The sequence below is a fragment of the Oncorhynchus nerka genome, linkage group LG17, assembly GCF_034236695.1.
Source record: "Oncorhynchus nerka isolate Pitt River linkage group LG17, Oner_Uvic_2.0, whole genome shotgun sequence".
Classification (NCBI taxonomy): domain Eukaryota; kingdom Metazoa; phylum Chordata; class Actinopteri; order Salmoniformes; family Salmonidae; genus Oncorhynchus; species Oncorhynchus nerka.
In genome coordinates, this window is record NC_088412.1 from 12,117,557 (window position 1) to 12,129,649 (window position 12,093).

The 12,093-nt window shown below is 44.3% G+C and overlaps 1 protein-coding gene across 1 annotated transcript in view; it reads left to right on the forward strand.

Annotated features, from left to right (window-relative positions):
- The window catches only part of LOC115144693 (unconventional myosin-IXAa-like), a 259,989-nt gene that overhangs the window by 229,374 nt on the left and 18,522 nt on the right, over positions 1 to 12,093 (forward strand). Inside the window, 5 exon segments of the mRNA XM_065002966.1 lie at positions 359 to 420; positions 763 to 955; positions 6,338 to 6,466; positions 8,574 to 8,679; positions 8,934 to 9,065. Coding sequence (XP_064859038.1) covers positions 359 to 420; positions 763 to 955; positions 6,338 to 6,466; positions 8,574 to 8,679; positions 8,934 to 9,065 — 622 coding nt within the window.

The following is a 12,093-nucleotide window of genomic DNA, read 5'->3' on the forward strand; positions in this document are numbered from 1 at the left end:
ACTCTCTCTAACTATGCATTCCATTCCTCCATACTCTAACTATGCATTCCATTCCTCCATACTCTAACTATGCATTACATTCCTCCATACTCTCTCTAACTATGCATTCCATTCCTCCATACTCTAACTATGCATTCCATGTTGGAATGTCGCAGAAAGGTTAGGGTATACAGGTTGTTGGTTGTTGACTGACCAGAGGTTGGACACTGAACAATGTTGGAACGTTGTTGGAATGTTGCAGAAAGGTTAGGGTATACAGGTTGTTGGTTTTTGACTGACCAGGGGTTGGACACGGAACGCTTTCAGAAAGTTGTAAGGTTAGCAGATGGTTCTGTCTCTGTTGTGTCCTCTTCTGCAGTATGTCGGTACGCCTGCCATAGAAAGTGCTGCTCCAGGATGACCACCAAATGTAGCAAAAAGGTAAGAGACTATTTTATAGTGTGCAAGTGTACGTTACTGACAATGGAAAGGAGGGATGAGGCTAACGATCAACAAACCATGTTATTCTTCCCAATGATGTAAAGAGGAGACTATTCGCTCGATGGCTTTTCTTACATTCCTAATAACGGATGTTGGAGTGTTTACGTTTGCAAATGCCCATTAAATATTTGACACCACAATTTTCTCTCTCTCTCTGTACCTCCATGTTATATATTGGTCTGTCTGTGCTTCTCACTTCTGTCCGTCCGTCCGTCTGCACGTGTGTTTGCGATGTACATGTGTGTCCGTCCTTCCATCCGCGTTTGTGTTTTTCTCTATCAGTACGACCTGGAGCTGTCGTCCAGGCAGTTTGGCGTGGAGGTGTCTCGTCTGACCAGCGAGGAGAGGACCGTGCCCCTGGTGGTGGAGAAGCTCATCAACTACATCGAGATGCACGGCCTCTACACAGAGGGCATCTTCAGGAAGTCTGGCTCCACCAATAAGATCAAAGAGCTGCGGCAGGGGCTGGACACAGGTATGATTGGCAGGGTACTACACCAGTTAAAGTAGACCAGGGAGGGATAGCAGAGATATGGTCAAAGGACTGTCTATACCAGGGATGGCCCTCAGATCAGTCCCTCCCCCCCGGGGTCTCAACTTCCTGTTGAAGGTTAGAATACCAGAATACATAAGGTGCAATTTCGAAATGTCAATCAATTAGTCCAGCTGACATAGCTGACATTTTTTAGATTGGTAATTTAGTCTAGCTTGGTAATTTATTCTAGATTGGTAATTTAGTCTAGCTTGGTAATTTATTCTAGATTGGTAATTTAGTCTAGATTGGTAATTTATTCTAGATTGGTAATTTAGTCTAGATTGGTAATTTAGTCTAGTTTGGTAATTTAGTCTTGTTTGGTCATTTAGTCTAGCTTGGTCATTTAGTCTAGCTTGGTCATTTAGTCTAGCTTGGTCATTTAGTCTAGATTGGTCATTTAGTCTAGTTTGGTCATTTAGTCTAGATTGGTAATTTAGTCTAGTTTGGTCATTTAGTCTAGCTTGGTCATTTAGTCTAGCTTGGTCATTTAGTCTAGCTTGGTCATTTAGTCTAGCTTGGTCATTTAGTCTATCTTGGTAATTTAGTCTAGCTTGGTAATTTAGTCTAGCTTGGTAATTTAGTCTAGTGGCCAGCTATCTAAACTTGTAGTAACCAGTGGGTCTCCCATTGCTTTTGTTAGTTTCTCTCACTCAGATATCATATAAAAAAACTTCAAACATTTGGGTCTCTGCTCCATGGCAAAATGGCTCCATGGCTTTTTTATGGCAATTTTGGAGCAGTGGCTTCTTCCTTGCTGAGTAGCCTTTCAGGTTATGCCGATATGGGACTCGTTTTATACAGTGGACATAGATACTTTTGTACATGTTTCCTCCAGCATCTTCACAAGGTCCTTTGCTGTTGTTCTGGGATTGATTTGCACTTTTTGCACCAAAGTACGTTAATCTCTAGGAGACAGAACGCGTCTCCGTCCTGAGAGGTATGACGGCTGCGTGGTCCCATGTTGTTTATACTTGCGTACTATTGTTTGTACGGATGAACGTGGTACCTTCAGGCAATTGGAAATTGCTCCCAAGGGTGAATCAAATTTTGGCTAATTTCTTTTGATTTTCCCATGATGTCAAGCAAAGAGGCACTGGGTTTGAAAGTAGGCCTTGAAATACATCCACAGGTACACCTCCAATTGACTCAAATTATGTCAATTATCAGAAGCTTCAAAAGACATGACATATTTTCTGGAATTTTCCAAGCTGTTTAAAGGCACAGTCACCTTAGTGTATGTAAACTTCTGACCCACTAGAATTGAGATACAGTGAATTATGAGTGAAATAATCTGTCTGTAAACAATTGGAAAAATCACTTGTGTTCATGCACAAAAAGAATGTCCTAGCAGACTTGTCAAAACTATAGTTTGTTAACAAGAAATTTGTGGAGTGGTTGAAAAACAAGTTTTAATGATTCCAACTTAAGTGTATGTAAACTTCCGACTTCAGCTGTATATACAGGGGATACCTGTACAGTGTCAATGGGCACCAGTTAGTCGAGGTAATTGAGGTATGTCCAAACTTTTGACTGAACACACATATATATATATATAAACTCAGCAAAAAAAAGAAAGGTCCCTTTTTCAGGACCCTGTCTTTCAAAGATAATTCTTAAAAATCCTAATTTTACAGATCTTCATTGTAAAGGGTATAAACACTGTTCCCATGCTTGTTCAATGAACCATAAACAATTAATGAACATGCACCTGTGGAACGGTCGTTAAGACACTAACAGCTTACAGACGGTAGGCAATTAAGGTCACAGTTATGAAAACTTAGGACACTAAAGAGGCATTTCTACTGACTCTGAAAAACACAAAAAAAAGATGCCCAGGGTCCCTGCTCATCTGCATGAACGTGCCTTAGGCATACAGGACAATTGCAATGTCCGTACTGTGAGACGCCTAAGACAGCGCTACAGGGAGTACGGATGAACAGCTGATCATCCTCGCAGTGGCAGACCACGTGTAACAACACCTGCACAGGATCGATACATCCGAACATCACACCTGCGGGACAGGTGCAGGATGGCAACAACAACTGCCCGAGTTACACCAGGAACGCACAATCCCTCCATCAGTGTTCAGACTGTCCGCAATAGGCTGAGAGAGGCTGGACTGGGGGCTTGTAGGCCTGTTGTAAGGCAGGTCCTCACCAGACATCAGCGGCAACAACGTCGCCTATGGGCACCAACCCACCATCGCTGGACCAGACAGGACTGGCAAAAAGTGCTCTTCCCTGACGAGTCGCGGTCTTGTCTCACCAGGGGTGATGGTCGGATTCGTGTTTATCGTCAAAGGAATGAGCATTACACCGAGGCCTGTACTCAGGAGTGGGATGGATTTGGAGGTGGAGGGTCCATCATGGTCTGGGGCGGTGTGTCACAGCGTCGTCGGACTGAGCTTGTTGTCATTGCAGGCAATCTCAACGCTGTGCGTTACAGGGAAGACATCCTCCTCCCTCATGCGGTACCCTTCTTCCAGGCTCATCCTGACATGACCCTCCAGCATGACAATGCCACCAGCCATACTGCTCGTACTGTGCGTGATTTCCTGCAAGACAGGAATGTCAGTGTTCTGCCATGGCCAGCGAGAGCTCGGATCTCAATCCCATTGAGCACGTCTGGGACCTGTTGGATCGGAGGGTGAAGGCTAGGGCCAATCCCCCAGAAATGTCCAGGAACTTGCAGGTGCCTTGGTGGAAGAGTGGGGTAACATCTCACAGCAATAACTGGTGCAGTCCATGAGGAGGTTCATGCAGCTGGTGGCCTCCCTCGATACTGACTGTTACTTTTGATTTTGACCCCCCCCCCTTTGTTCAGGGACACATTATTCCATTTCTGTTAGTCACATGTCTGTGGAACTTGTTCAGTTCATATCTCAGTTGTTGAATCTTGTTATGTTCATACAAACATTTACACAAGTTAAGTTTGCTGAAAATAAATGAGGTTGACAGTGAGAGGACATTTATTTTTTTGCTGAGTTTATATATACTCATGGAATATCTACATAGACATACAGAGGCCCATTATCAGCAACCATCACTCCTGTGTTCCAATGGCACGTTGTGTTAGCTAATCCAAGTTTATCATTTTAAAAGGCTTATTGGTCATTAGAAAACCGTTTTGCAATCATGTTAGCACAGCTGAAAACTGTTGTTCTGATTTAAAGAGGCAATAACACTGGCCTTCTTTAGACTAGTTGAGTATCTGGAGCATCAGCATTTGTGGGTTCGATTACAGGCTCAAAATGGCCAGAAACAAAGAACTTTCTTCTGAAACTCGTTAGTCTATTCTTGTTCTTGTGAGAAATTGCCATGAAACTGAAGATCTTGTACAACGCTGTGTCCAACTCCCTTCGCAGAACAGCGCAAACTGTCTCTAACCAGAATAGAAAGAGCAGTGGGAGGCCCGGTGCACAACTGCCAGTCCTCAACTGGCAGCTTCATGAAATAGTCCCCGCAAAACACCAGTCTCGACCAACAGTGAAGAAGCAACTCCGGGATCCTGGCCTTCTAGGCAGAGTTCATCTGTCCAGTGTCTGTGCTCTTTTGCCCATCATAAACTTTTATTGGCCAGTTTGAGATATGGCTTTTTCTTTTAGATTCGTTGTTGGACATATGACTGTAAAAGAACCAGGAAATCAGCTCGATGGGGTTTTAATTTAATAAGGAAATATGTTCCCAAGTCCCACCCACTCATGAATAGAATGGCAATGTGATCATATCCCAATGTAATTCATGTTTGAAATTATTCTATTTATTTCAAATAATATATCTGTTTGGGATTCTTGCAGTCAATTTGCAGTCTACAAATTATTTACAACTATGTTCTGGCCCCACCTCTGATTGGTTTAGATAATGTCAGGGTACCTGCTCTATAGGGCTTCTGATTGGTTTAGATAATGTCAGGGTATCTGCTCTATAGGGTTTCTGATTGGTTTAGATAATGTCAGGGTACCTGCTCTATAGGGTTTCTGATTGGTTTAGACAATGTCAGGGTACCTGCTCTATAGGGCTTCTGATTGGTTTAGATAATGTCAGGGTACCTGCTCTATAGGGTTTCTGATTGGTTTAGATAATGTCAGGGTACCTGCTCTATAGGGTTTCTGATTGGTTTAGATAATGTCAGGGTACCTGCTCTATAGGGTTTCTGATTGGTTTAGATAATGTGAGGAGACAGGTGGCAAGGACCGTGTTGAAACTGCATTCCCTAGCATGGATACAGACTGTTGACACAGGCTGTAATAGTAGTGTCAACCCTCCGTACAAAACAAGATGCCATGACACCATTTGTACGGTATTCACACTACCAGATCGTAAGCACCGTGTCAGTTGTAATGTTCAATCTAACTGTAGTATTCCCTCTCCTACTCTCTTCCTGCTCTACTCTCTTCCTGTCATACTCTCTTCCTGTCCTACTCTCTTCCTGTCATACTCTCTTCCTGTCCTACTCTCTTCCTGACCTACTCTCTTCCTCCTCTACTCTCTTCTTGTCCTACTCTATTCTTGTCCTGCTCTATTCTTGTCCTGCTCTCTTCCTGTCCTGCTCTCTTCCTGTCCTACTCTCTTCCTGTCCTACTCTCTTTCTGCTCTACTCTCTTCCTGTCATACTCTCTTCCTGCTCTACTCTCTTCCTGTCCTACTCTCTTCCTGACCTACTCTCTTCCTTTTCTACTCTCTTCCTGACCTACTCTCTTCCTCCTCTACTCTATTCTTGTCCTGCTCTCTTCCTGTCCTACTCTCTTCCTGTCCTACTCTCTTCCTGTCCTACTCTCTTCCTGTCATACTCTCTTCCTGCTCTACTCTCTTCCTCCTCTACTCTCTTCCTGTCCTACTCTCTTCCTGTCATACTCTCTTCCTGCTCTACTCTCTTCCTGTCATAATCTCTTCCTGCTCTACTCTCTTCCTGTCCTACTCTCTTCCTGTCCTACTCTCTTCCTCCTCTACTCTCTTCCTGCTCTACTCTCTTCTTGTCCTGCTCTCTTCCTCCTCTACTCTCTTCCTCCTCTACTCTCTTCCTGTCCTACTCTCTTCCTCCTCTACTCTCTTCCTGTCCTACTCTCTTCTTGTCCTGCTCTCTTCCTGTCCTGCTCTCTTCCTGTCCTACTCTCTTCCTCTCCTACTCTCTTCCTGTCCTACTCTCTTCCTCTTCTACTCTCTTCCTGTCCTACTCTCTTCCTGTCCTGCTCTCTTCCTGTCCTACTCTCTTCCTGTCCTTCTCTCTTCCTCTCCTACTCTCTTCCTGTCCTACTCTCTTCCTGTCCTACTCTCTTCCTCTTCTACTCTCTTCCTGTCCGACTCTCTTCCTGTCCTACTTAAGATGTGAGCAGCATGAACCTGGACGACTACAACATCCACGTCATTGCCGGCGTGCTCAAACAATGGCTCCGTGACCTGCCTAACCCTCTGATGACCTTTGAACTGTACGAGGAGTTCCTCCGGGCAATGGGTAAGAGCTGGGGTCATAAGTATGCACCTTGTTGTTCTGTTACAATGTTACTATGTAGTAATGGCTAAATGTGGCTTATAGATGTGGTTTATAGATGATTTTGACTGAATCAAGGTGTGTATATATATATATATATATCAAAAGTTTGGACAAACCTACTCATTCAAGTTTTGTATTTTTTTTTTTTACTACTTTCTACATTGTAGAATAATAGTGATAATAATAATGATATCAAAACTATGAAATAACACATATGGAATCACGTAGTAACCCAAAAAAGTGTTAAACAAATCCAAATATATTTTATATTTGAGATTCATCAAAGTAGCCACCCTTTGCCTTGATGACAGCTTTGTACACTCTTGGCATTCTCTCAACCAGCTTCATGAGGTAGTCACCTGGAATGCATTTCAATTAACAGGTGTGCTTTGTTAAAAGTTCATTTGTGGAATTTCTTTCCTTCTTAATGCATTTGAGCCAATCAGTTGTATTGTGAGGTAAGGTAAGGGTGGTATACAGAAGATAGCCCTATTTGGTAAAAGACCAATCCATATTATGGCAAGAACAGCTCAAATAAGCAAAGTGAAACGACAGTCCATCATTACTTTGAGACATGGTCAATCAATGCGGAAAATTTCAAGAACTTTGAAGTTTCTTCAAGTGCAGTAGCAAAAACCAAGCGCTATGATGAAACCTCTCATGAGGACCGCCACAGGAAAGGAAGACCCAGAGTTACCTCTGCTGCAGAGGATAAGTTCATTAGAGTTAACTGCACCTCAGATTGCAGCCCAAATAAATGCTTCACAGAGTTCAAGTAACAGACACATCTCAACATCAACTGTTCAGAGAAGACTACGGGAATCAGGCCTTCGTGGTCAAATTGCTGCACAGAAACTACTACTAAAGGGCACCAATAAGAAGAAGAGACTTGCTTGGGCCAAGAAACACGAGCAATGGAACTTAGACCTGTGGAAATCTGTCCCTGGGTCTTATGAGTCCAAATTTGAGATTTTGGGTTACAACCGCTGTGTCTTTGTGAGACGCAGAGTATGTGAACGGATGATCTCCGCATGTGTGGTTCCCACCGTGAAGCATGGAGGAAGAGGTGTTATGGTGTGGGGGTGCTTTGCTGGTGACACTGTCAGTGATTTATTTAGAATTCAAGGCACATTTAACCAGCATGGCTACCACAGCATTCTGTAGCGAAACGCCTTCCCATCTGGTTTGCTATTAGTGGGACTATCATTTGTAATCAACAGGACAATGACCCAAAACACACCTCCAGGCTGTGTAAGGGCTACTTGACCAAGGAGAGTGACGGAGTGCTGCATCAGATGACCTGGCCTCCACAATCACCCGACCTCAACCCATTTGATATGGTTTGGGATGAGTTGGACTGCAGAGTGAATGAAAAGCAGCCAACAAGTGCTCAGCATATGTGGGAGCTCCTTCAAGACTGTTGGAAAAGCATTCCTCATGAAGCTGGTTGAGAGAATGCCAAGAGTGAGCAAAGCTGTCATCAAGGCTACTTTGAAGAAACTAAGATATAAAATATATTTAGATTTGTTTAACTTTTTTTTGGTTACTACATGATTCCATATGTGTTATTTAATAGTTTTGATGTCTTAACTATTATTATACAATGTAGAAAATAGCAAAAACAAATAAAAACCCTTGAATGAGGAGGTGTGTCCAAACTTTTGACTAGTAGTCTGTACTGTCCCTACTCATTTGTGATTGTGGAGGCCTAGTCATCTGATGCATCACTCCATTTCGCTACATCCACAATAAAATATGCTAAATATGTGTATGTGACCAATCAAATTTGAATTGATTTGTTCAGACCTTTTCGTTATAGCCTTATTCTACCATGTATTAACTAAATAACAATTCCTCATCAATCTACACACAATACCCCAAAAGGACAAAGCGAAAACAGTTTTATTTTTTATTTTAGCAATGTATTAAAAACAATACTTTCCAAATGCACTGTATAAATCTATATATATAATATATTATAAAGATATAATGTATTTGTCTGTAAAGCAGGAAGTAAAAGCAGGAAGTAATTGTATTTCTTTGGGGGGGGGGGGTGTCCCCCATGCAGGCCAGCCAGACCAGAAGGAGGTAATCAGAGGGGTGTACTCTGTGATCGACCTGCTCAGCAGAACCCACCTGAGTACCCTGGAGCGCCTCATCTTCCACCTGGTCAGGTGAGTGGGTCTCATAGGAAACAGGATGTCCTCTCACTGGCTGCGTCCCAATTCTCCACCCTTCTCCCAAAGTGTGCACAAACTCCCTCCAGTCAATGATACACCAATGATTCTAAATGGCGGGCAGTGTGGGAGAAGGGTGGAGGGAAGTTGGCGTCCACTGCATACCAGTTTTGACATTGAAGAAACTATTTGACAGTTTTCTACAGTTTTTTTTGCAACCCCCTCTGACGTGTGTGTGTGTGGTCTTCCAGGATCGCCCTTCAGGAAGACACCAACCGTATGTCGGCCAATGCCCTAGCCATCGTGTTCGCCCCCTGCATCCTCCGCTGCCCCGACACCATCGACCCCCTGCAGAGTGTCCAGGACATCGGCAAGACCACAGCGTAAGACTCCCCTCATGGTGCTTCTCACACAGGGCTCATCGTTCCTGGTTCTGGAAGGCAGAACTCCAGGACCAGAGTCATAGTAAACAACCTCTGTCTGTCTATCTGCCTCTCTCTCTGTCTCTCTATTGCAACAGCTGTAGACACAGCCAACGTCTCTGCTGTGGTTGTTGTTGCTATCAGTGTTAAGGTCAAGGTTATTTCTTGCCCCTACAGATCTGATCGATGCCGCTCTGCCCTACTACCACTGAGCCTGGATACAGGGACTGTTCCTCAAACTCAACATTAATGGCCTTACAGTAGAGTGGGCTATCCCCGAAGTCGAGTCCCTCAGTCCCTCGAGTCCCTTACCTTATATCAGCCACTCGGGTCCCCGATATCTGGTCCCCGATAGGCTAATTAACCAGATGCAAAACAAAATCCTAAATGAATCCAGTCTCTTTCGGAAACCTAGAGTAAAACGTCATGCACTTGTATGACTTTTTGATGACACAGGGTTTCAAGAACAATAAAGCAGGTTTTTTTCCAAATATCAGAAACAGGCATAAAAGAATCACAAATCAATCAATATCACCAATCAATGATAGGCAACCATCGACAGTACATTGAATTGATAGACACCTTCAGTGCCCTCTACTAAACCCTTATTGCTATGCCAACAAAATATTTTTTACAGTTTACAGTTGTATTTACATATTTAATAACAAACGATCCATCTGCAACTCTATCAACAGTTGTATTTACACATTTAATAACAAACGATCCATCTGCAACTCTATCAACAGTTGTATTTACACATTTAATAACAAACGATCCATCTGCAACTCTATCAACAGTTTTATTTGACATATTTAATAACAAACGATCCATCTGCAACTCTATCAACAGTTTTTTGGGCTCCCCCCTCAGACATTGTCTAAAAACGCACGTCTATCAAATCAAATTGTATTTGTCACAGGCGCCGAATACAACAACGCGTGTACCTTTACCGTGAAAATGCTTACTTACAAGCCCTTAACCAACAATGCAGTTCAAGAAAGAGTTACGAAAATAAATAATACAAAAGTAACCCAATATAATAACATTAACGAGGCTATGTACAGGGGGTACCGGTACCGAGTCAATGTGCGGGGGTACAGGTTAGTCAATGTAATTTGTACATGTCGGTAGGGTTAAAGTGACCATGCATAGATAATATGGAGGAAGGGGTGTCAGTGCAAATAGTCCGGTGGCCATTTGATTCATTGTTCAGCAGTCTTATGGCTTGGTGGTAGACGCTGTTAAGGAGCATTTTGGTCCTAGACTTGGCACTACGGTACCGCTTGCCGTGCGGTAACAGAGAGAACAGTCTTTGACTTGGGTGCCTGGAGTCTTTGATCATTTTTTGGGCCTTCCTCTGACACCGCCTGGTGTAGAGGTCCTGGATGGCAGGCAGCTTAGCCCCAGTGATGTACTGGGCCGTACGCACTACCATCTGTGGTGCCTTACGGTCAGATGCCGAGCTGTTGTCATACCAGGCAGTAATTCAACCGGTCAAGATGCTCTCGATGATGCAGCTGTAGAACCTTATGAGGATCTAGGGACCCATGCCAAATCTTTTCAGTCTCCTGAGGGAGAAAAGGTTTTGTTCGTGCCCTCTTCACAACTGTATTAGTGAGTTTGGACCATGTTAGTTCATTGGTGATGTGGACAGCAAGGAACTTGAAACTCTCGACCCGCTCCACTACAGCCCGTTGATGTTAATGGGGGCCCGTTCGGCCTGCCTTTTCCTGTAGTCCACGATCAGCTCCTTTGTCTTGCTCACATGGAGGGAGAGGTTGTTGTCCTGGCACCACACTGCCAGGTCTCAGACCTCCTCCCTATAGGCTCATCGTTGTCAATAATCTGGCCTACCACTGTTGTGTCGTGGGTGAACAGGGAGTACAGGAAGGGACTAAGCACGCACCCCTGAGGGGCCCCAGTGTTGAGGATCAGCGTGGCAGATGTGTTGTTACCTACCCTTACCACCTGGGGGTGACCCGTCAGGAAGTCCAGGATCCAGTTGCAGAGGTTGGTGTTTAGTCCCAGGGTCCTTAGTTTAGTGATGTGCTTTGTGGGCACTATGGTGTTGAACGCTGAACTCTAGTCAATGAACAGCATTCTCACAAAGGTGTTCCCACCTTCCAGGTGGGAAAGGGCAGTGTGGAGTGCGATTGAGATTGTGTCGTCTGTGGATCTGTTGGAGTGGTATGCGAATTGGAGTGGGTCTAGGGTTTCCGGGAGGTTGCTGCTGATATGAGCCATGACCAGCCTTTCAAAGCACTTCATGGTTACCGACATGAGTGCTACGGGGCAGTAGTCATTTAGGCAGGTTACCATCGCTTCATTGGGCACTGGGACTATGGTGGTCTACTTGAAACATGTAGGTATTACAGACTCAGTCAGGGAGATGTTGAAAATGTCAGTGAAGACACTTGCCAGTTGGTCTACACATGCTATTAGTACACGTCCTGGTAATCCGTCTGCCCCTGCGTCCTTGTGAATGTTGACCTGTTTAAAGGTCTTGCTCACATCGGCTACGGAGAGCATGATCACACAGTCGTCCGAAACAGCTGGTGCTCTCATGCATGTGTCAGTGTTGCTTGCCTCGAAGCGAGCGTAAAAGGCATTTCGCTTGTCTGGTAGGCTCGTGTCACTGGGCAGCTCGCGGCTCGGTTTCCCCTTGTATCTGTAATAGTTTTCAAGGCCTGCCACATCCGACGAGCGTCAGAGCCGGTGTAGCAGGATTCAATCTTAATCCTGTATTGACGCTTTGCCTGTTTGATGGATCGTCTGAGGGCGTAGCAGGTTTTCTTTCAAGTGTCCACATTTGTGTCCCGCTCCTCAAAAGTGGCAGCTCTAGCATTTAGCTCGATGAGGATGTTGCCTGTAATCCATAGCTTCTGGTTGGGATATGTACGTACGGTCACTGTGGGGACGACGTCGTCGATGCACTTATTGATGAAGCCGGTGACTGAGGTGGTAAACTCCTCAATGACATTGGATGAAT